Consider the following 26,297-nt stretch of genomic DNA (forward strand, 5'->3'; position numbering starts at 1 on the left):
CACTAGTTAGACCACAGAGATAAAAACAAAAAACTGCGGATGCTGGAAATCCAAAACAAAAACAGAATTACCTGGAAAAACTCAGCAGGTCTGGCAGCATCGGTGGAGAAGAAAAGAGTCGACGTTTCGTCGGGACCTGGAAAAATTTATTAATTTTGCTTCCAATCTCCAGCCCTCCATCATTTTCACATGGTCCATCTCTGACACTTCCCTTCCCTTCCTTGACCTCTCTGTCTCAATTTCTGATGATAGACTGTCCACCAATATCCATTACAAGCCTACCGACTCCCACAGCTACCTCGACTACAGCTCCTCACACCCCGCTTCCTGTAAGGACTCCATCCCATTCTCTCAGTTCCTTCGCCTCCGTCGCATCTGTTCTGATGACGCTACCTTCAAAAACAGTTCCTCTGACATGTCCTCCTTCTTCCTTAACCAAGGTTTTCCACCCACGGTCGTTGACAGGTCCCTCAACCGTGTCCGGCCCATCTCCCGCGCATCCGCCCTAACGCCTTCTCCTCCCTCCCAGAAACATGATAGGGTCCCCCTTGTCCTCACTTATCACCCCACCAGCCTCCGCATTCAAAGGATCATCCTCCGCCATTTCCGCAACTCCAGCATGATGCCACCACCAAACACATCTTCCCTTCACCCCCCCGGTGGCATTCCATAGGGATCGTTCCCTCCGGGACACCCTGGTCCACTCCTCCATCACCCCCTACTCCTCAACCCCCACCTATGGCACCTCCCCATGCCCATGCAGAAGATGCAACACCTGCCCCTTCACTTCCTCTCTCCTCACCCTCCAAGGGCCCAAACACTCCTTTCAGGTGAAGCAGCATTTCACTTGCATTTCCCCTAACTTAGTCTACTGCATTCGTTGCTCCCAATGCGGTCTCCTCTACATTGGAGAGACCAAATGTAAACTGGGCAACCGCTTTGCAGAACACCTGCGGTCTGTCCGCAAGAAAGACCCAAACCTCCCTGTCGCTTGCCATTTTAACACTTCACCCTGCTCTCTTGCCCACATGTCTGTCCTTGGCTTGCTGCATTGTTCCAGTGAAGCCCAATGCAAACTGGAGGAACAGCACCTCATCTTCCGACTAGGCACTTTACAGCCTTCCGGACTGAATATTGAATTCAACAACTTTAGACCTTGAACTCCCTCCTCCATCCCCACCCCCTTTCCGTTTCTTCCCCCTCCCTTTTGTTTTTTCCAATAATTTATATAGATTTTTCTTTTCCCACCTATTTCCATTGTTTTTATATCTATACCTTTAATGCCCTGTTAGTCTTTCCACCCCACCCCCACTAGAGCTGTACCTTGAGTGTCCTGCCATCCATTCTTAATTAGCACATTCTCTTAGATAATATCACCACCTTTAACACCTCTTTGTTCCTCTGTATGTGACATCTATTGATTATCTGCTCCTATCACTGCTTGCTTGTCCCTACAACCACCCCCCCCCACCAACTTCTCTCGCCCCAACCCCTCCCCCCGGCCCCCCTCACCCCACCCCACCTTAAACCAGCTTATATTTCACCCCTCTCCTAATATTACTCAGTTCTGTTGAAGGGTCATGAGGACTCGAAACGTCAACTCTTTTCTTCTCCGCCGATGCTGCCAGACCTGCTGAGTTTTTCCAGGTAATTCTGTTTTTGTACTAGTTAGACCACACCTAGAATACTGTGAACAGTTTTGGTCCCTTTATCTAAGGAAAGATATACTGGCATTGGAGGCAGTCCAGAGAAGGTTCACTAGGTTGATCTCGGGTATGGAGGAATTTTCTTATGAGGAGAGGTTGAGTAGGTTGGGCCTGTACTCATTGGAGTTTAGAAGAAAGAGAAGTGACCTTATTGAAACATAATAAATTCTTAGGGAGCTTGACAGGGAAGATGCTGAGAGGGAAGATGCTGAGAGGCTGCTTCCCCTTGTGGGGGAGTCTAGGAGCAGAGGGCATAATCTCAGAGTAAGTCCATTTAAGACAGAGATGAGGAGGAATTTCTTCTATCAGAGGGTAGTGAATCTGTGGAATTATTTACCGCAGATGGCTGTAGAGGTTGGGTCATTTGGTTTATTCAAGGTTGAGATAGACAGATTTTTAATCAGCAAGGGAATCAAGGGTTATGGGGAAAAGGCAGGAGAAAAGTGGAGTTGAGGATTATCAGATCAGCCATGATCTCATTGAATGGTGGAGAAGATTTGATGGGCCGAATGGCCTACTTCTGCTCCTACATCTTATAGTCTTTATCAAATGCCTTCTGGAAATCTAAGTACAGTACATCCACCAGTTCCCCTTTATCCACAGCACATATGACTCTTTCAAAGAACTGCAATAAATTGGTTAAACATGATTTCCCTTTAACAAAACTATGTTGACTCTGCCTGATTGCCTTGAATTTTTCTAAGTCCCCTGCTATAACATCTTTAATAATAGCTGCTAACATTTTCTCTATGGCAGATGTTAGGCTAATAGAGAAGCCCTGAAGATCCAGGAAGGCAGCCAAAAGTTGGTGACTCCATGCTGCGGCCCACCTTTGGAGCAGGAATATTCTGCTCAGCCCAGCCAAAGATCTTAAATTGTACTTGTGAGTTGGTGCTTGAGTGCATCCTTGGGAATCCAGGGGAATAAAATCTCAGGAGACGAGATTGAAACCCTGCAAGCTGGGCCACTGTTGACGTCATCCAAGTCTGTTAATTGAAGAGGGCTCAGGCAAAGCCTTGAGGATCCAAGAAGGCAGCCAAAGGTTTCTGGCTCTGTGCTGCGGGCCTTTGGGGCAACTAACCTCTTTGGAGCAGTTCTGCTCGATGCATCCGAAGAGCTGAAGATGTGCTTGTGAGTTGGTGCTCGAGTGCAGATTCAGGAATCCAGAGGAATAGAATCTCTGGAGATGAGATTGAAACCCTAAGAGGTGGGTTGTTGTTGATGCCATTTGAGTTGGAGTGACTTTTGGAGAGAATTCCTAGGTTAGATCTTTGAAGGTGAAGACTGGAATTCCTCGTGTGAGAGACAGAGTTTCAGTGAGATTTTTGACTCAGTGTTACTGATGTCTGTGTGGGTAGTTGAGATATCTGCGGACTCTGTCTTGGTTGCGTCTGTCATTTATTGTGTAGTGTGGTATATTTGACCACAGTTTTCTATTAATTCACATGTATCTCATATCAATCCTGAATGTTAGAGCATAGGATAGATATTGTAAACTGTTTCACCTTTCTGACCTTGTATAGTAAAGTTCATTATTGTTTGTTCAAAATCCATGGAATCTTGTGGTTTTATTCTGTCAACAAGTGTCCTGATTGTCAAACCTTGTCTACTTTAAACAAAACGTGGTCGGTCCCTAACTGGGCCTTAGCAACAAGGTGGGTGTCTTGTCAAGGGTCATAACAAGGTCCAGTGGAGTACTGAAGGAGTGTGACACCGATTTGTTGTCTTTTGGGTGAGACCGAGGCTTCATCTGCCCCCTCAGGTGGACATAGAAGATCCCATGGCACTATTTCAAAGAAGAGTAGGTGAGTTATCCCCAGGGTCCTGGCCAATATTTAACCCTCAATCAACATTGTTAAAAACAGATTGGGCCTGAACTTCCGCAGATTGACAATCTGAGTCAGATTTCCCCTGCATATTTTTTGGGTACCCCCGTTACAGTTCACAGGATCTCGGAAGTTATGGCCCATTATCTGGTAATTATCACATTGCTGTTTTAAGGAGCTTGCAGTGTGCTAATTGGCTGGCTGTTGTGTTTTCTACGTTACCATAGTGACTACAGTGTAAAGCACTTTGAGACATCCTGTGTTCCTGAAAAGTGCAGTATAAATACAAATCTTTCATTTTTTAAATTAAATTTCATTTGTCATTATCCCACCCATTACATTTTTGAGTCCAAATTATTCTGTAATTTCTGAGCAGCCTCCTCTGATTCCACTACCCCTCCTGAAATGGTATCACCAGTGGATCGGACCAATTTGATTCCTGTCCAGATCATTGGTGTAAATGAACAATTATAGTAGTTCTATTGCCGATCTTGGGGCAGCCATTCAGTACTTCCCACCATCCTGATATAACAACTGTAACAAACTTTTTTCCTATGTTGTTGACCCCCTCCTCCCCCACATCCCTTATGTTTCCTTCCTATGCTTCAGGTCCATTTCCTGATCCATCCCCAGGTCAAGCTGTGTCTAGAAATGTCTGCTCGCTTCTTACACAGTTATCACCACAGAAAGCTACAGGGAATTGTGGCTATTGCGTGTTTTTGTCCCACTATAGTTGAAGGAGATTGCACATCAGAGCCAGATGAGGATAGTCCCACTTAGCAATTCTAACCTATAACACTTGTATGACAGTAGGAACCAGCATTCAACTATGAAGACAGACCAAGCAGGGAAAGGAAAGGAGGGAGTCAAGTAAGGAGGAATGGAACAGGATAAAGGTGGAGTAGAGTTAAGGTAGATTGAGTGGGAGGATGCCTTAACATAATGGAGTGGAATCAGCAATTTGCACTTTTGTAGTAGTTTAATATAGAAATGTTCTTGGGTTATTTTTCTATTTAAAAAAACAGTGAAGGGTGATAACCAAAGTTATGGTTAAAGTGGCACGCTTAGAGAATGCTCTTGAAAGTGGAGAGAAATGTGGGAAAAAAAAGTTTCAATAACATGGAAATGACTGATGGAGCTGTGGAGGAAGGGAATGTGGTAAACACAAAGGCCAGAGCAAATGGAGCAGAGGATTTTTTAAATTCATTTACGGGATGTGGGGGTCTCTGGCTAGGCCAGCATTTATTGCCCATCCCTAATTGCCCTTGTGAAGGTGGTGGTGGTGACCTGCCTTCTTGAATCTCTGCAGTCTATGTGGTGTGGGTACATCCACATTGCTGTTAGGGAGGGAGTCCCAGGATTTTCACCCAGCAACAGTGAGGGAATGGCAACATATTTCCAAGTCAGGATGGTGAGTGGCTTGGAGGGGAACTTCCAGGTGGTGGTGTTCCCATGTGTCTGTTGCTCTTGTCCTTCTAGATGGTAGTGGTCATGGTTTGGAAGGTGCTGTCTAAGGAGCTTTGATGAGTTTCTGAAGTGCATCTTGTAGATGGTACACATTGCTGCTACTGTGCATAAGTGGTGGAAGGAGTGAATGCTTGTGGAAGGGGTGCCAATCAAGCAGGCTGCTTTGTTCTGGGTAGTGTCAAGATCTTTGAGTGTTGTTGGAGCTGCAAGTGGAGAGTATTCCATCATACTCCTGAGCTGTGCTTTATAGATGGTAGACAGGCTCTGACCTTCTCTTGTAGCCACAGTATTTATATGGCGAGTCAAGTTCAGTTTCTGGTTAATGGTAACCCCCAGGATGTTGATAGTGGGGGATTCAGTGATAGTAATGCCACTGAATGTCAAGGGGCAATGGTTAGATGCTCTCTTGCTGGAGATGGTCATTGCCTGGCACCTGTGTGGTGCGAATGTTACTTGCCACTTGTCAGCCCAAGTCTGGATATGGCCTTATTGTGTTTGGACATGGATTGCTTCAGTATCTGAGGAGTCATGAATGGTGCTGAACATTGTGCAATCATCAGCAAACATCTCTACTTTTGGCCTTATGATGGAAGAAAGAACATTGATGAAGCAGCTGAAGATGGTTGGGCCTAGGACCCTACTGAGGAACTCCCACAGTAATGTCCTGGAACAGAGATGATTGACCTCAACAACCACAACCACCTTCCACGCTAGATATGACTCCAACAAGCGGAGGGTTTTCCCCCCACCCCGATTCCCATTTTGCTAGGGCTCCTTGATGCCACACTAGGTCAAATGCTTATCTTTACATCATGGATAGATGCATCTGCAGCAAGCAGGTTGGCAAGGATGAGGTCAAGTACGTTTTTCCCTCTTGTAGGTTCTCTCACCACCTGCCGCAGAGCCAGTCTAGCAGTTATGCCCTTTAGGACTCAGCCAGCTTGGCCTGTGGTGGTGCTACTGAGCCACTCTTGATGATGAACATTGAAGTCCCCCACCCAGAGTACATCCTGTGCCCTCGCCACCCTCAGTGCCTCCTCCAAGTGGTGTTCAACATGGAGGAGCATTGATTCATCAGCTGAGGGAGGGCGGTACGTGATAATCAGCAGGAGGTTTCCTTGCCTATGTTTGACCTGATGCCATGAGACTTCATGGGGTCTGAAGTCAATGTTGAGGGTTCTCAGGGCTACTTCGTCCTGATTGTATACCACCTCTGCTGGGTTTGTCCTGCCAGTGGGGCAGGACATACCCAGGGATGATGAAAGTAGTGTCTGGGACTTTGTCTATAATAATCCAGTTTGAGACATTTTAACATCATCATCGGGCACTATAGAAAGTATATTCGTCTTTTTTTTTATTTCCTTCATTTGTTTTTGAAGTCAGACCATTACAGAAACTTCCCTATGGATGATAGCACTGGACAGGCACATTGTGACAAGAAAGATATTAGTTAAAGCTGAAAACCTACAAATTATTCCCTGACAGTGGTACTTTACAGCATTTGGTACACTGAAAAAAGCAATAAAGAGTATACACTTACATTTCAGGTAAAATTCACATTAAATCATTACCTTGCCCTTCCCCATCTTTGTAACCACTTTCAACCCTATAAGTGCCTAAGGATCTACATATCTCCAGCTCTGGCTTCTTGTGCATCCTTCTTTCCCTTGCCTCACTGTTGGCACCCATGCTTCCAGTTGTCTAAGGCCTGATCTTTGAAATTTCCTTTCTAACCCTCTCCATCTCCCTCTTCTCCTTTAAGGGACTCCTTAAAATCTACCTCTTTTGCCTCTTGATCACCACTCCAAATATCTCTTTGGAGTCAACTTCCTTTCTTTTTCTGGTTATGTCTCTGTGAATGCCTTGGGATTTCTTTCTACCAAAAGTGATATAAATAAATGTTAGTTGTTATTCTTGACATGACACAAGAAGTGTTCTGAAAATGTGGTAGAACCATAGAAAAGTTACAGCACAGAAGGAGGCCATTCGGCCCATCTTGTCCATGCCAGCATGAGGACACCCAGGTGCCCTTTCTAATCCCACCTCCCTTCACCCAGCCCATAGCCCTGCAGCTTACAGCACTTTAGGTGCAGATCCAGGTACTTTTTAAAAGAGTTTAAAGTTTCTGCCTCTACCACCAACTTGGGCAGCGAATTCCAGACACCCACTACCCTCTGCGTAAAAAAGTTCTTCCTCATGTCCCCCCTACACCTTCTGCCACTTGTCTTGAGTCTATGTCCCCTGGTTTTAGAATTCTCCATCAAGGGAAACAATTTTATCCTCTATCTATTCCCCTCATAATTTTGTACACCTCAATCAAGTCACCTCTCAGCCTTCTTTGTTCCGCGGAAAATAACCCCAACCTATCCAATCTCTCCTCGTAGCTACACTTTTCTAACCCTGGCAACATTCTTGTAAACCTCCTCTGCACTCTCTCCAGAGCTATTACGTCCTTCCTGTAATGTGGTGACCAGAACTGCACACAATACTCCAGTTGTGGCCTCCCCAGTGTTTTATACAATTCCAACATTATATCCTTACTTTTATATTCTATACCTCTACCAGTAAAGGAGAGCATTCCATATGCCTTCTTTACAACCTTGTCTACTTGAACTGCTGCCTTCAGGGACCTGTGTACTTGTACGCCAAGATCACTCAATTCATCTACCCCTCTTAGTACATTCCATTTATTTTGTAATCCCTGTAACTGTTTGACCTCCCTAAATGTTTGACCTCACACTTCTCTATGTTAAAATCCATCTGCCACTTTACCGCCCACTCCACCAACCCATCTATATCGTTTTGGAGATTATGGCTATCCTCTACACTATCCACTACAATCCATCCTGTAAATAGATCAAGAATTGAAAGGGGCAGGCTACCTATTTTGTAATAAGTAATTTAACATGAGTAGGGGTATATTTAGAAGTGGGCTGTGCAAGCTCAGTTAAACAGAATAAAACTATATCAGTTTTATTTTATAGGAGACACAATCTGCTTATTGAAAGGGTCATCAAGCTGCTAGCACAAGAAAAGAATGTGAGATAAAGTCCAGTTTATAGTACCCATGGAGAAATGACATTAACTGTTTCATTGTATTGGAATATGGCTGAATAAGTATTATAATACAATTGCTGTGCACCAGTGTTACTGACAGGAGGGGTTTTCATTCAAAACAATCCTGATTTATCCACTCACTACCCGTCCATAAACAGAAAGGTGTTTTTGATTTTTGATTTCCCCCTTTATAAGTAGTGGCGTATTTTCCCCAACCCTTCAATTTTGGAGTGATCCAATCGTCTATTAATAGCCCCACAGTAAACTTGAGATAGGGTAAAATCAGAGAGTTGGTTTCTTTTACACACACATACAAACACACAAAAACGCGGGAAGCGGATTCGCAATGTCCCCACTTTTGCATTCATACAATAACGGAGATAAAGGGAAAGGAAGGGGTCAGAGTAAAGACCACAGACAATAATAAGAATTATGGTTTCACTTGAGTCCAGAATCACAAAGTGTATTCCTTCAGAAGTGAGCAGGCTGAAACTGTTACAAGCTGGTCCATTTTTCCAGAACCGATGGCTTCCACAACGAGAGACGGCACGTAGAGATGAATTAGTCTTGTATGCACAGATACAGAAGTTCAGATGTTCAAGTAGAACATAGTGTAGATGAGGGCCAGGCAACTTAAAACCTGGGCAGAGATCTGTTTTGCTGCCTGTTAGGTGGTAAATGGTAGCCAGGAGCAGGCTGCTAGCCTGGAGTCTTGGTTCTCTTCTGAGATTAAACAATGACTGACAATAAAACCCAAAAGCTGCAAATTAAAGCAATTCAAACAGCTCAAGTCTTACTCATGTGACAGGGTAGCTTCAGAGCAAGCTATTCTGCTAATGAAGCCTCTTGTTAAAAACCTTTGTTTTGAGCAGGTAACTGTCAAGCCTTTAGCACAACATTGGAGATGAGGCATCACAAAGAGCTCTGTCTTTGTCCATAGCTGGCTGGTACAGACATCTCATCTACTATCCTTTGTGCTGGCTTGACTGAAATGTTTATACAATGCAAGGAGTGTTACATTCCAGGGATTTGAAGTGTTGTTAGCCTTTGTTCATTTTTAAGCTGCTCAGGAACTTCCAAAACTACCATCATGTGGACCGTGGTGGCCATTTTATAAGTCCAGCCATTTGTCCTTTTTAAAAAACAGAATTTAAACAAGAGAATATGGAAGAGAAACAAATTTCCTCTAGATTTTTTTCTTCTTCATGCCATCTCAATGGGACACCAGTAACAGATGGGTCAAATGGAATGATGTATATGACAGAGCATATTAAAACCTATTAGCAAAACATACTTCATTTTCAATTACAACACCCAAACATTGGCTGAAAAATTGCCATTTTAGTACCAACACTTAGTACTCACTTAGAAATAGAAAAGTTACAGCACAGAAGGAGGCCATTCGGCCCATCTTGTCCATGCCAGCCCGAGGACACCCAGGTACCCTTTCTTCTCTTAGTTCTCATGGTGCCTGTGCCGACTGTCATCTTTGTGAGGGCATTAGAGCAGGCAACAAGAGCATGTGCTGGAAATATTCAGAGCAGCAGATCGTGATGTCAGTCAGCGTTTAACATTGATTCATTGCTAGCACTTCATTTTGGACCTTGCCGATCTAGTTAATGCCGTCTTAAACACACAGCTAAACATTAAGCAGCATTAGTTGGGGATTATTTCATGCGGCTGAACTAAAGGTACCATCAACAACTTGCACATTAGTTGCTGGTTGCTTTCTACTGGCTCTATACAAGTTTGTGGAAGTGCTGCTTGTTTTGAGGAGTTACCTACAGTTGTATAAGTATATATTCCTGAGAGCAAGAGTCGAATGATGTGCTCATGGCCTAGAATGTGGGTGTGCCAGCTGCCTCATCTTGTCCTCCTCCTCCTTCTGAGCTATTTGTGGAATCCTTGGTGTTAAGGACTGTTCACTTATGATGATCAGGTTGTGGAGGATGCAACAGACCATCACGTCAAGACACTTGCTCTGGTGAGTACTGCAGGGCTCCTTCAGAGCGGGGTTGAGGCAGCAGTTGGTAGTTTGATGGGAATGGTGTTGCACGTGGGGAAAACATTGCTTATGGTTGCAAGGGCACTTCCTCCCAGGCATGGGTGATAATAGCAGCAGTCCCACTTGGGTGGTAGCATAAAGGGGGAGATGGTACAGAGGCAGAATATAGGGGGACAAGCTCCTCACAAAGGGAGGAGGAGAGGTCGTTACGAGAAGGACTCGAAAGGAGGATTTATCCACTAAGGTTCTTCCAGGAGCACATCTCCTACCTCCACCTAAGTTAGGAGCATTGTGTTTGAGCTCCATGATTCATAGGATTGCAGGCTTCCCCATGTCAGGTGCCATTGACTGCACACAGATGACTTAACAGGGGCTGCATCTCAATGGTGAGATGTACAACAACAAAGGTTATGGCTCACAACATACAATTGGTGTGTGACCATGCTCAGCACGTCATGCTGGTGAATGCACGCTACCCTGACAGTAATCATGATGCATTCATTCTTTGTCAATCCACTGTTCCAACAATCTTTCAGTTACCATATCAAACCAGGTGGTAGCTAAATGGTAACAAGGTCATTCCATGATCTGAATCCTCATTGTACATATGCTGGCCACGTGTACAATGAGAACAAAGTTGCCATAAGGATCAAGCAGCTGATTGGGGTGAAGCAGCAACAGCTCTGCTGCCTCAACCACTCTGAAGGAGCCCTGCAGTACACACCGGAGCAGGTGCCCTGACATGATGGTCTGTTGCATCCTCCACAGCCTGATCATCATGAGTGAATAGACCTTACCACCAAGGATTCCGCAAATGATGGAGATGGAGGAGGAGGAGGAGGAGGGGGATGGGGAGGGGGAGGACGACGACGACGACGACGACGACGACATGATGAGGCAGCTGGCACATCCACATTCTAGACAGGCTGTGAGCACATTATTCGACTCTAGTTCTCAGGATTATAACCCCATATCCCCATTGGACAAGAGTTCCACACATTACTAACTCTATATTTGGATCATCACAGTGTACTTCAGCTACAATCTTGAAATAAATGCCATCACAAAACAACAATTCCAAAACAACTTTAACAAAACATCCAATATTCTATACAATACTCAACTGGTTACCATTATGCATTCCCTTAATGCCTGTCCTCTGTGTGCCAATGCCTGTTCTAATGCTCCTGCACAATGCTACTCAGGTTGCTGACTCTTTCACTGGGGAAGACTGCAGATGGTGTTGGAGGATGATCTCAAGCAGCTCTGGGCCTTGAGGGCCCCACTTTGGACTGCATCTCTTCACTATGGGTGGAAGAAGCCTGGGCTGGCTGGTTGGCTGCCGGGCAAGAGCAAAGGGCACTGGCGGATTGGCTGGGGTGGAGCACAAATGCTCCATTGGATGCACAATGGAAATTGAGTGACAAAGTTTCTTCATCGATCACTTGGTCCCTGAGGACTTCAACCAAGTTTCACTCACCCATGATCCCTGTCTTTGTTGATTGACATTAGCTGTTTGTTATGACACAGTTGGTAAAGGCTGAGTTGTTTAAATCCCAGAGGGAAACTTGAACAACTGTCATAACCTATATCTTCAATTGATGTATTTGACGTGCAGCTCGGAGTTCAGGAATAAGACCATCGAGCCTCGAGGTTTTTTTTTAATATAAAACTAAGTTAAACATTTATTAATTTAACAAATTAAACATATATATATATGTCTACAAATCACTACCATAATAACTTAAACAAATCCCCAAATGAATCACTCCCAGGTGCACGTACACACACACACACACATACACACGCGCGCGCGCGCGTTTATACCTAGCTTTTCCTTTGAATATAAATTTCCCATTGTATCGCTAGGCTTTTAACATTACATCTAACAATAATATTCTTTCATTCCACCAATTTTATTAGTAATTGGAAAAAAATAAACACATTGCTTGTCATCTCCTAGCTAGGTACAAGATTTTACTCCCATTCTTGGAATGCTTTATTCAACAAATTCTAGCTAGGTGCAAGATTTTACTCCCATTCTTGGGATGTTTTATTCAACAAATGCAAATTTACACTTAACCTTCTATCCTCCTTCCTATTCACCTAATTAACATCTCAAAACTACTATACATGAAAGCACCCAGAGTAGCTGGCTTTAATCCAATTAAGACATAGTCAAACAGACACAGACCCCCCCCTACAATTCCATTTAAAAAATAATTTCCAATAACATTAAATATCTCTTCATGACACTGCTCTAGCACTCCCCCATCTCCCCTGAACTCCCTGTTCCTCTGACCACTTGTGCATTCATCCACTTTCACCCTACCATTGTGCCTTCAGCTGGAATGCCATTGCCAAGACAGTGTGTTCCAACTTGTCTTCTTTTAAGGCAACCCTTAAAAACACATTTTTGTCCAAGGTTTCTTATCTTTCCTATCACCTTCTTTTGACTTGACATCGGGTTTGCCAGATAACTACAAGTTGTTGTTGCCACAGATACAATGCATAGGTATAGGCAGCCCTGATTGCTGGTAAGACAATAATGGGAATTTTTTTTGCTGGATTTTCCCCCCCTCAACTATAGAATATTCACCACAAAAAAAATTCCTTGAATCTAATTTAAAACATGCCTGACCACTGATGCCTGCTGGAATGTGTCTGACAGGTGAAGATAGGATTCAGTTTGGCTATGATGCCCTCGTGTGGTTGAGCATCCCACCAACACACACTCACTATCCAGACACAAAAACAAAAGGTCCTCTTGCCATTTTATATCAAGACAGCACGTTTTGTCATGCATTACACGCGCACTACATTCAAATGCGGCACATACATGTAAAATTCAGTATAAGGTGTAATTTTCCAAATAAGTGCTCCAGGCACTGATCCTTGCCAGCCAGATGTATGCAAGCATGAAATTTGGGTAGATGTTGTTAAAAAAAAAAGTGTAAATAGCTAGCTAAATAAAATGTGTAAACTCACGTGCAGTATAGTCTTGAATTATTGATAAATGCTGCAAGTGGGAAAGCCTCCTGTGGGCACATTGTATATCAATACTCTACTTAAAATAGCTTGCTCATTTACCTTCAATAAAGCTCCTGTCAGCTTGTCTTCTGACTTTGAGATTTTATGCTGTGGTGTGAAATATTCATTATAATAAACATCTGGTTATGAAATACAATATAACCAGATGTATATTATAGTGAATGTTCCATTGTATGACACTTTGTATGCTAAAGTTAGAAGATGTGCTATCAGGAACCTTATGTAATTATGGTAAGTACCACTATCAATCATTATGGTGGCAGTTGCTGAATGGTGATGACAACACAAACAAAGCAATCACAATCCATGTTAATAATTCTTGACAATTTATAGACAATTATTTTATACTTTAAATTTTAAAAGATTACACAATTATGATCAGTTCAAATAATTACAGTGCATTGCAAAATGCAGGTCTCCTTAATTGACAGAATAGAAAGGTCTACTGCATTCTACATTTTGTATTAAAATCCATAGATCATATATATTGTCAGGTTGAGTTCCTTAAATAGTATGTAAATAATTGAGAAGTTATGAGTTTTATAAAGTAGGGAATTGGGCTCTTAATCTATTTGTTCATGTGTAGGCAATATTTTGGTGGCCTCCGTTTTCGATAATGTCCATGCAGAACTGTAATTACCCTCTCAATCTAAATAACTCCCAAGTGCTCTTTTGTTCCTGCTGCAACTAATCTTCAAATTCATCACACCGTGAAATCTTGAATAAGTGTTCATTCATCTTCCTTGAGTCAATGTTTTCTTTCAGCACTAAGTCTCCTTCTTGAAAACTGCTTTTACCCCTTCCTCAGAAAGTATATTTAATCTCACCATTCTTTCCAACCACTCTTTTCTCTCCAAATTCACAGGTTGCATCTTTCCCTTGCAACTAATTGTCCCTATTTAAGATTCTCCAGACTAGTTTCTTCCCCTCACTCTGTCCTAAAGCTGTTATGGTTAAATACACAAATAATATCCTTTGTACCATGTCTTATTACCCACAATCACTCCTGAATTCAACATATTCAATATTTTATTTCCATAATTGTGCCTATACAACATCTTTATCTCAAAAATGCATTCCAAGTTGCTTCACAAAAGGATAATACACTAAACCTAAAAAAGATTCTATTCATCACATTGCTGTTTGTAGATTTTTGTATGTGTAAATTGGCTGTTGTGTTTTATTCAACAGTACAATTACATTTTGTACTACTACTTTGCCTGTAAGGTGTTTTGGAATGCAGGGGTCATGAAAGAGGTTATAAAAATACAAATCTCTTCCTTAGTAGGAGAGTAGTAAAAACTGACAGCCAGCTAGATTGAAGAGATAGGTTTGGAGTTATTCTTTTTATACATGAATATTGTACAATCATATTATAATTTTGTTACATAAACCTCTTGAGGGTTCAACAGACCGTGGTTGTTGGCACAGTTATGTATCAGCTGGAAACCATAGTTTGGTTCAGCTGAGTCAAGGAAAATTCAAGGCTCCTCTCTTCAGAATTTGATTGGGAGGGGGGCTTCCACAATCTAATTAGATGGAATGCAATCACAGGGTATCAGGGAACCTCTTCCAAGATGACAAACCTTCCTTTGCCATTTAAGAACTCTTTTGGTTCTGTCCAAGGCTTGGGGCAGTATCAGAATGCTCATTTTCACCTATTATTTTTTAGGTTCCTTTCACAGCCAGAGAGCATCTGAAAGTAGTTCACAGCACACAAATTGTTCTTTTGCAGCATGACATCTTTATATCTACCTGAACAAGCAGTCAAGACCTTGCTTTTGTTATGATGCAGCAGTTGGTAAATGCTGAGTTATTTAAAATCTCAGAGGGAAACTTTAAACAACTGTCATAACCTATATTTTCAATTGGTATGTTTTCAGTTGCAGCTCTAAATTCAGGAATAAGACCACCAAGTCAAGAGGTTTTTATGTCAAACTAAATGAAACATTTAATAATTTACAGCAGAATTAAACATACACATGGCTACAAATTACTATCATAACTTTTTAAACAAGTTCCCAAATTAATCTCCACTAAGGCAACAATAACCAATAGACTTAGACACCAGGCAAAGCATTTTCACCTTACAAATTCAAAATGAGGTTCCTTTCAATTTCGTCCTTAGCAGACAGTGGTAGGCTTACAGGATTAGATCTTACGTGCCTCTGCCCTGCACACAAACTCCTTTGTTATACCCAGCCTTTCCCTTTGAATGCAAATTCTCATTGTATCACCAGGCCCTTTGAACTCCATCTCTTCTAACAATAAAACCCCTTTCATGGTTTTATCAATTTTTAGTAATAAACAATGCTTGGTGTCTCTTAGCTAGGTGCAAGGTTTCACTCCCACTCTTGCATGCTCTATTCAGCAAAATGCAAATGTACCTCTACCTCTGTTCACATCTCATACATCACACCATACATCAAAGCACCCAGACTAGCTGGTTTTAATCCAATTAACAGACTAAATCCCTATTTTAAAAAATTCCAATAAAATTATATACATTAATATCTCTTTTTGACACTTTAATATTGCATGTGAAAGATAGCATATCTCAGCATCTCCCACAATGTAGCACTCCCTCAGCATAACTCATGGAAAAAGACGTTTGGTGTAATTTCATTTTCTAAAGCTATCAAGCTTGACTATGATGCTCCCAATTTGATCCTGGTCATTTTCTATTAATTAAAAACTATCTGCTAAATGCAAAAACTACCAAGAGAAATACACATTTAACCCCAAATGTTTGTATTTAAATTGATGGTAAAACTGGTTCAGTTGCTCAATGTTAACTAGAATGACCAGCCACAAATCAGAAACCAGCCTTCAGTATGATTGAAACATGTGTATGTTTAATTCTGCTGTAAATTATTAAGTGTTTCATTTAGTTTGACATATAAACCTCTCGACTTGGTGGTCTTATTCCTGAATTTAGAGCTGCAACTGAAAACATACCAATTGAATGGAGTCACTTTTTTCTATAAGCTATATCTACATCCGAGAAAGGAGAGGATAATCAGTCTTGAGTATTATTGATCTACTTGTAACAATTGAAGCTTCAACAAAGATGCAGCAATGTGCTCACTTATTCTTGTGCACTAAAAATAGATCTGGGTCAAGAGCAATTATTTATTCCATTCTACAAGCCAAACTCTTACAAGCTGTCTTCCTAGGTGAATGGTACAGCTCAGCAAATTGAAGATTTGATCCAGGCTACATAACCCACTAGTGTTCACCATGGGGGAAACACATGTCGAAATAAAACCCACCAACAGATCACAAGAAAAATAACTTGTTCCATGATAAAGAAAAACCATTAGTTAATTTTTAAAAAATTTGATCCATAAGATTATTTCCTATGTTGGGTATTCAGAAGAGATTTGGTGTCCTCAAAAGAAAAAGCTTGCACACAGGTACAGCAACTAGGAGCACAAATGGCATGTTAGCCTTATTGCAAAAGGAGCTACAGTACAAAAATAAGGAAATTTTGCTACAAGTGTACAAGGCTTGAGACCACACCTGGAGTACTGTGCAGTTTTAGTTTCCTTATCTGAAGGAAATATATACTTGCCTTGGAGCTGAAGGAAGATTCATATTGATTCCTGGGCTGAGGGGTGCCCTAAGAGGAGATGTAAATTAGGCCTGTGCTCTCTGGGGTTTAGAGGAGAATTTTTTAGAAACAGAAAATAGGAGCAGTAGCTCATTTGGCCCTTCGAGACTGTTCTGCTCCGCCATTCAATACGATCATGGCTGATCATCTATCTCAACACCATACTCCCGTTCTCTCCTCATACCCCTCGACGCCATTAGAGTGTAGAAATCTATTTCCTTCTCAAATATATTCAGTGGCTTGGCCTCCACAGCCTTCTGTAGTAGGGAATCGCACAGGTTCACCACCCTGAGTGGAGGCGCTTCTCATCTCAGTCCTAAATGGCCTACCCTGTATCCTGAGACTGACCTGTGACCCTTTGTTTTACACCACCTCCCCAGCCAGAAGAGGCATCATCCCAGCATCCAGTCTGTCCAGCCCTGTCAGAATCTTATGTTTCAATGCGATCCCCTCGCATTCATCTAAACTCTAATGAATACAGGCCTAGTCGACCCAAACTCCTACAATCCTGCCATCCCAAGAATGGTGAACTTGGACAAACGAAATGGACAAGATTCTAACGAGACTGGACAAAGGGCTGTGAATCTTTAGAATCCTGTACATCAAAGAGGGCTATGGATGCTCAGAGTACATTCAAAGGCTGAGATTGATAGATTTATGATTATTGTTCCCTAGAATCCAAAGTATGCAGGGATCAGGTGGGAAAGTGGAATGAAATCCAAGATCAGTCATGATCTTAAGAGGCTCAAGAGGCCATACTGTCAGTACTTCTGCTCTTTATGTTCACTAACAATTTCCTGCAAGATTTCCAAAATAATTTAGAAATTAGAATCTCTCCATTAACATTGCGCTTTGAGTTGGGGAAAAGTCAGTAATAATTTTTCAAACAGTTCAATTAAGTGCAAAGAAACACCCTAAACCTTGATCTGTTTTCCCCAGGTTAAAACATTTTTTAAAAAAGCTTAAAAACACAAAAGCTGCAATAGATTTATAAATCAGATGGTTCCACTCCCAACACTTGCACAGAAGGGATCAAGTGAATGATCTGTAGGGTATAACACTTAAGGTCACTGTCACTTACCTTTTCTTCCACAAGCTCAGAAATAAATTGGAGAGAGATAGAAAGCAAGGATGAGTTTGATTCAGTAGAATAATCACATGGGCCAGACAGATGGGTAGTAGTCAAAGGGCTTTTACTCCTGTGCTGCAGCACAGAATGCAAACATTTTTGGTTGGCAAGTTGCAAAACTACATTCTTCTGACTCCTGCTACTGGTCAAGCATCATACCTGCCTGGGAGATATTAAGGACGATCTCCCAGGATATGCAGTGAATGGTGAGTTTAAGTGGAGGAGAATGTCATTTTATATGGTATAAAAGGGTGTTCATCACTATAACATACCTTGTACAACATACCCTGGAGCAATTAGCAACTCTAAGCAGATCTGCAGCAAAAATAAAACACGGAATTGCTAAAAATAAACAATGCAGTTACTTAAAAGACTTAAATACAAATGCATCATTTGTCAGCAAGCGTCTCTACCACAAAACTTCAAATGAACATATTTCCAATAAAATTCTGACAGGGCTGGATATAGGGAGTGACAAGGTATTGGAAGTGCTGGCAGGCTTAAAAGTGGACAAATCTCCAGATCCAGATGATTCGTGTCCCAGACTGCTGATAGAGGCAAGGGGATCGCAGGGGGTCTGACCCAAATTTTTAATTCCTCTGTGGCCACGGGGGAGGTGCCAGAGGACTGGAGAACAGCTACTGTGGTTCCGCTATTTAAGCAGGGTTGTAGAGATAAGCCAGGGAACTACATGCCAGTGAGTCTCACGTCAATGGTAGGGAAACTATTGGAGAAAGATTCCCTCCTTCAGAATTATCTCCTCTTGGAGAGGCAAGGTTTGATCAGGGATAGTTAGCATGGCTTTGTCAGAGGCAGGCTATGCCTAACAAATTTGACTGAATTTTTTGAGGAGATGACCAGGTGTATAGATGAGGGTAGTGCAGTTGATGTAGTTTATATGGATTTCAGCAAAGCCTTTGACAAGGTCCCACATGGGAGACTTGTAAAGGCAAATGCACATGGGACACAGAGTAATTTGAAAAGGTGGATTCAAAATTGGCTTAGTTGTAGGAGATAGAGGGTGATGACAGAAGGGTGCTTTAGTGACTGGAAGCCAGTGTCCAGTGGCATACCACAGGGATCTGTGCTGGGTCCTTTATTATTTGTCATTTATATAAACGACATAAATGACTATGTGGGGGGTAGGATTAGTAAGCTTGCGGAGGACACAAAGATTGGCCGGGTGGTTAACAGTGAGGTTGAGTGCCTTGGGCCACAGGAAGATATAGACGGGATGGTCAAATGGGCAGATAAATGGCTGATGGAATTTAACCCTGAAAAGCGTGAGGTGATGCACTTTGGAAGGAGTAATTTGACAAGGCAGTATTCAATGAACGGCATGACACTAGGAAGTTCTGAGGAACAAAGGGACCTTGGCATGTGTGTCCATAGATCTCTGAAGGCAGAGGGGCGAGTTAGTGGGGTGGTAAAAAAGGCATATGGGACACTTGCCTTTATCAATCAAGGCATAGATTACAAAAATAGGGAAGTCATGTTGGAGTTGTATGGAACCTTGGTGAGGCCACAGCTGTAGTGCGCACAGTTCTGGTCACCACATTATAGGAAGGATGTGATTGCACTGGAGGGGGTGCAGAGGAGATTCACGCAGATGTTGCCTGGGGTGAAACATTTAAGTTATGAAGAGAGGTTGGATAGACTTGGGTTGTTTTCGTTGGAGCAGAGGGGCGATCTGATCAAGGTGTACAAGATTATAAGGGGCATGGACAGGGTGGGTAGAGAGCAGGTGTTCCCTTTAGTTGAAGGGTCAGTCACAAGGGGACATAAATTCAAGGTGAGGGGCAGGAGGTTTTGGGTTGGTGGGGGGGGGGGGGGGGGGGGGGGAGGAAATGTGAGGAAAAACTTTCTTACCCAGAGAGTGATGACGGTCTAGAATGCACTGCCTGGGAGGGTGGGTGGTGCAGGCAGGTTGCCTCACATCCTTTAAAAAGTACCTGGATGAGCACTTGGCATGTCATAACATTCAAGTCTATGGGCCAAGTGCTGGTAAATGGGATTAGGTCACAGACATTTCTCATGTGTCGGTGCAGACTCAATGGGCCGAAGGGCCTCTTCTGCACTCCGTGATTCTGATTTTCTATGTTTTGCCCTATTCCCACCTTCCCCCAGATTTCATGTTACTGATCAGATTAGGGTTAAAATTTTTCCTTTATTTGCTAAAGCCAATTTGTACTTAATTGTAAAGGCAAAAATCTATCAGAATAGTTCGGTTCCAGCAAATTAAAATAGAAATACTGAAAATACTCAGGTCATTCAGCATCTACAAGAGAGAGAGAGAGAAAGAGTTAAAGTTACAGGTTAATGAACTTTCATCAGAAAAAAGTTAGAAACATAGATTTTAAGCAAGTGGGGAGGGTGGAACAACAGAAAGGGAAGTCTGTATTAGGGTGGAAGATGGAACAGATTAAATGACAAAAGGTGTCAGTCATGCAGGACCAAAGAATGGAACAACCGAAGAATCAAAAAAAGTGTTGAGGAGGTATGAATGAATCACAGAATGATGAATAGCTACCACCTGAAAGCAAAAAGCAAGAGACAAGACCAAAGTATATATAATAAAAAATATAAAAAGTGGGGAGAGATTACTGTCTGAAGTTGAACTGTTGCGTCTGGAAGGTTGTAAAATGCCTAAAGAGGTGCTGCATCTTGAACTTACATTGAGCTTCATTGGAACACTGCAGCAGTCAGAGGACAGGTCAGCATGTCAGGAAGGTGGAGAATTAAAATGACAGGCAACCAGAAGCTTGGGGTTGTGCTCGTGACTGAATGGAAAAAAGGTTGAATACTGTTACCAGGAATCAAACTGGCCAACTAAGTGCAACAGTATGCTGCATGACAAGATAAAATGTGAAAATCCACATGTAAATGATTTTGCAACGGCAATTGGTAACCTAACTGCAAGATTACTTTCAGAAATGTTATTGTAATAAAAATATTGCACATCCTGTAAGAAAAAAATAATTGCAGAAACTGGTTTTACAGTAGTTTAATATGAATGCAATAAGTGAACACATTATTTTGGACAGATCAGACATGACTTTGGATCAAGAAGGCTGTTTAACATTGCAAGAGTTATTTTTCCCAGTGACATATACAAAAGCATCTAAATGAAAATAAAACCAATGTGATTCAGAGACAAATGAATGAATACATGAAGAACTCTGCTTTGTGTGCAATGGCTTATGTGGAACACCATTATTATTGACAACATTGGCTGAAGTTAAAGATTCAACTATCAGCTCCATATGCCAGTATATCCATATTAACAATAGACAGATTCATTTCTGGTTTCAGAGGGAAAAAATACAGATTGCATTTTGTAATGATCTTTGGCAAATATAATTGTACAGTATCATCCCAACATGTTATTCCGAGAACAGTAGTCTTCATTAAAGGCAGTCAGGGATGGATGTACCCACCCACAGTTTGTGTCTCATATACATCTAGTAGTGTTCCAAAGACTAGAAACTTTATAGTCCCAATAAGCTGTTAATGTATTGTTACAATTACAACCGCACCTCGTGAATACCTGACTATGACTGTCCTTATACCAAACCCATGTGGTCCAACACTATTAAGAACACAATCTCTTGATGGCCCAATGAGTTGAAGCGGATTGTTGTTTTCTGCCTTTTCACCTCTCATCTTCATTTCATCATGAAGCTGGTGAGGTCCAGAGGTCTCTTCATCTTAGGAATCTTCATTCACAAACTGTATGAAGTTGCCCTCCCTCCTCTAGACAAGCTATATTCAAATTCCACTAGCCCTTTTGTCAAAGGCTTCAAATTCCAAGGTCTTTTAATGGGAGTTTAAACCTCCTGACTAGAGGAATGTGTAGTAGCAACCCATTTGCAAGGGAACAATGGAAGAACACACATTTCAAGCTCAAGTTTCAAAGATAAAGCAGGCAACCTCAAATTGTGCAAATACACCAAAAGGAAGCTCCAATTCAAAGAATAAATCTGTAACAACTGGCAAGATAATATGACTATGCACTTCAGGTACCAAGCAGTTGAGGTCTCTTTTTGCTCACGGCTACCCACCAATGCTCACACCCCTCCAAAAAAAAATGGAATCATATTCATTAAACCATTCCCCAGATAGGAGTTGGAAACAAAAACTGCAACTTTTTACTGAATTCCAAATGGACAGTATGACTAAGTGCTCGTGTCATCTGCAAAAGTTATCCACATGCAAGAGTTAAGTTATAAGCAGTAGAGGAAAGTAAAGCGGATTTGGTCACAAGGAAGGGAAGAAAGCAAGACAGAGGGGTAACAGAACGAAACATTGAGACTAACAATTGTCATTTCTTCAGGTTAACAGCCTTTCCATCCAAAGAGCTGCAGGTGACTCAGATTTGCTTCCCCTACTAGTCTTTAGTAGTCCACTTACACAGAATCTGGATTAGGAAAAAACAAAAATCACAAAATTGGTAGTTTAACAGAAGTAGACTATTGACTGAAGTAGACAGAGCCACAACCACTCCACCCCCCCAACAACCAACACTCTCTGCACCCAGGTTTTTTTTAAAAAAAACATATCCAACATATGCAGAACTCATGAATTAAGGGGGCCAATAATTGGTTGTGGTGAATTGTTTAGCTTCATTAAAAATCGACAGTCCATATAGCATCATAATCTACCTGGAACACCATCACCTGGGAGTGAAGCAAGTTTGTAGCAGAGCAAAAGAACAAAAATCAGAAAGTAGCTCAATCTCAAATATAGCCAGTGATCAAAGGGCAGCAACTGGCAAGAGATGCCAGTGATACTTTACTTTAGCGTTAGAACATTTTAGGGAATAACTCGATGCGAATATTGCTTTAGCACTCCTCCACAACTTGTAGTAATGACTTGCAGAAAAAAGATTTCCCCTCTTCAAATTTAAGCTAGTAGATCCCAAACCAACCACACCCATTCCGTAAGAATTAAGTATTTGAGAACATAAAAAAAGGTCAACAATCTGAGTACTAGAGGTGATCACGAAACAGTTTCCACAAGGATTTATTCCAGTTGAAGCAGCAGCATTTCACTTTTCTGGGTTCAGAACACAAAAGTGACAAGGAAATACAATATGGGAGTATGAACATGCAAGGGATTTAAGAAAACTAATGGAGGCTAGAAACCAGAAATTAATCTGATGCAGTTTAAAGTCTATGCCTGGAGCCAAATATAACATTTCCCACACATTTCCTTGCACAATATCCAGCTTACTTGTTCCCAGTACATTTTTTCCCCTCAATTCAGTTTTACAACATCAGTAGGAATGTTTTAAAACACTTGTTATTGAAGCTTACTGAATATTTAAGAGTGAACAATCAACTTTGATAGAACAGTTAGCCAACAAATTGTCATTTACCACAAAGTTGACACTGCACCTCAAGACTTTAAATAAAGCTTATATACATTTTGCAGCAAGGTTTAACACTTAGCAACTGTACATCAAAGAGAACAATTGTAGCACACCTGATTGTTTAACTCTTTTTAAAAGAAAAGTCTGATTTAGGATTCTGCAGAACTTCTCGCTTTTGGCCAAGTAAAATAAAATCTAGGGTGTAATTCATCATTGACAGAGGTTGCCACATTTTTATGTTGATTAAATTTACTTATTAAAGCCTAGTTACAGGCAAATACTCACAGCTGTAAACACACTGTAGATCTCAATGGGATTAGACATCTTACAATTCTACTTATGTCCATTTGCAGTGCTCTTAAAAAACCAAGTCTGTATAAAGCCATTCAGTGCATCACAGAACAGAGAAAATATGTTGGTACACTGGTAAAAAAAAAAGGGCTAAAATGTACTCAGGATAAGAGTGGGATTGGTTTAAGTATCTATCAAGTTATCTTCAAGGGGAAAAACATTAAAGAAAAGCTTTAGGAAGAGCTTAAGAATCTTTAGACAAATTGTTCTCCAGTAAGTATTTAAGGTAGCAAACATTTGCAGGTCACATAAGCTTTAGCAGTTACAATATGAACAGTTACAAGTTTAAACACCATTTGCATCAAGCCATACAAAAAATTAGAAATTGTATTTAACATCCAGAGGTCTGTGAGCTGAACTTTAATGAACTTTTATTTTCCTCCAAGTGAAGTCATGGTGAGATTGGGGTGGAAGATGTAACAGAAGAAAGGAGGAAAAAAAAGGGAAAAATGGAAAGCCTGAACAACCTGATATTGTAGGCTCAGGTTTTCAGGTCAAGACAAGACAAACCAATGGCACAAGCCCTGATGCTCATTTCTGAACGTGCAGGCCTCATGCTGCCTCTGCTGGAAATCAGAGGGTTTGGAAGGGTGTTAAAAAGCCACATCATAGTCATGAAACCAGCAGTGTTTACTTTTTGAACAGTTGGGATTAAAGGCAAGTGATAAGATGAAAGTACATTTAACTTTTAGTGTAAAAATAAAGGTAATTCACTGAAGGAAAGACCAAAGCACCCAGTTGCCCTACTGACGTACTTTGCCAGGTACATAATTCCTATCGATGCTTTCCTCTTGTAAGAACATGTGCAGGCAGCGTTCATTCTGAGCCAATGGATGACCTGCAATTCTAAAAAGGAGGGAGAAATTAAACATGGAAAGAGACATGTAGATGATTTGTGTGTTCAATAACTGCCTCAGCTAATTAAAGCACTGAATATGGATCACAATTAAATATTGAGCTGTAATATTGAGCTACTTAATTGGCATTTCCCCCATTATATTCTTCCTTTAAAATGCTTAGCCAATTTCTTTTTAAAATTAAATATTCTACCCCAATATTCCCTGTGGAAAAGCATTCTATTTCCTAACAACTTCAAACAAAATTAAACTTTACCTTCGTTCCTCCGGTAAAAATAAAATCTAAGCCACTTTATCACTGTTTCCACTGGTTACTACGATCTATTTACTCTTATAAAGCTCAATTTTGAAAAAAAGTACTCAATAGCCTATAGGAAGCTTCTGTTTTGGCATTACAAGGTCTTTTATCACAGTGGAAGACAACCAGTAATGATGCAATACCAGGATCAGTAGCTAGAGGCTACTGTACCCAATCTCAATAAGTTTTTTTGATATTGAAAGATAGGGATGTGACAGGTCATCATGAGGCTGCCCAAACATTCTTGTACTTGCACAAGGTACATGAAACTGCACGTGACTAGGTACTGAAACTGCAATGAGGATGGAATTAGAGAATCTTCCCTAAAGCAAATGTGTAGAAGTTAGCCACAAAATTTACTTGTTAATGAATTGTTCTAATCCAACTCTTCTTTCTTCAATAAAAGACTCTTCAAAAATTCCTTCATCCATTCTAAATGGAAGCTGACGTTTCAAAGCTTTTCCTGGCAACGGTGGCACAACAATCTGCAGTGAATTATACAAAAAAATATAGATACCTTAATGCATTGAACATTCCCTTATCTAGTTCCCACTACAAAGCACTTTTTAAAAAAAAAATCTATTCATGAAAGCCCAGTTTCAAAATGGATGTTTCTCCAGCTCCAAAGAGCATAATTTGCAGAAATTACTACACACTAGGATTGGAATGCTGCAAGATTTTTATCAATACAACTTTGAAATATTTGTACATCACTCACTAATTTTATACTGGTCATTAGTTTGCTGTCACCCAGAATTCCAATACAGATAGCAAACATCCATCAGCATGACAGAAAATCGTGTCACTGCATATCAGGACTCATGCTTTTGCTCAGTTTACACATTACTAATGTTTCTGGCACGGCTAAAATGCAGGCACAAAAAAAATTGTGGAAGATTGTCCTGAGGCAGTTTTGTTTGCTTTTGCAAACAAAAACATCCAATTTATAAATGCTTGTTTTTGCAGCAACTGCATGCAAACCTAAGAGGAGGTAGTAGGGTCACTAGTTGGTTATTAGAAGCACACCCCATGCCAAGGGAGCCCCTTCCTGCTGAAAGAAACCATCACTCGCTTTAAGAGCATGTGCATTACAAAAAAAAGCCAGGATTGTTAAATTACAGTACACAGTCGGGTCTGAGAGAGAGACTTGGGCTGGATTTTGCAATAGCAATGATGGTGAAATTGTCAGTGTTCACAGCCAACACTCCACTGAAATTGATAGCAACTGCAGGAGTCCACACATGCCAGAATAAAGCAGAGATTGAGAAGTTGCTGTCAGCAATTCTGTATTTTTCCACCCCAGAGGGTGCGCTGTTCAGGTTTCCTCAATGTAATACATGGGAAATCTTTGAACTGATAAGAACTCCCACTGTGTTTAGTCTGATTGCAAAAACACTTGACAAAAAGTTACGCCTTATTGAGTAAGGTGTAACTGGGTTTCTAAACAGCGTACTAAGTTCATAATTATTGAACACCCTCACTGGCCCTGGAAAGCCAATTTTACATGAAATATTCCTTGGGGAAATTTGATATTTCAAGTTTTTAAAAATTCTTTCATGAAAGAAG

The 26,297-nt window shown here is 41.2% G+C and overlaps 1 protein-coding gene across 2 annotated transcripts in view; it reads right to left on the reverse strand.

Annotated features, from left to right (window-relative positions):
- Positions 1–20,843: 20,843 nt before the first annotated feature.
- The window catches only part of LOC144683942 (sorting nexin-12), a 29,477-nt gene continuing 24,023 nt past the window's right edge, over positions 20,844–26,297 (reverse strand). For both annotated transcript variants that reach the window (XM_078547552.1, XM_078547551.1), the window contains 3 exons: positions 25,092–25,216; positions 24,332–24,422; positions 20,844–22,271 (listed from right to left, as the gene is read on the reverse strand). In XM_078547552.1, the coding sequence (XP_078403678.1) occupies positions 22,242–22,271; positions 24,332–24,422; positions 25,092–25,216 (246 nt within the window). In that variant the 3' untranslated portion in view covers positions 20,844–22,241. The remainder of the gene's footprint in view (positions 22,272–24,331; positions 24,423–25,091; positions 25,217–26,297) is intronic.

This window comes from Cetorhinus maximus, chromosome 8 (assembly GCF_964194155.1).
Source record: "Cetorhinus maximus chromosome 8, sCetMax3.hap1.1, whole genome shotgun sequence".
In the NCBI taxonomy this organism is placed as follows: Eukaryota; Metazoa; Chordata; class Chondrichthyes; order Lamniformes; family Cetorhinidae; genus Cetorhinus; species Cetorhinus maximus.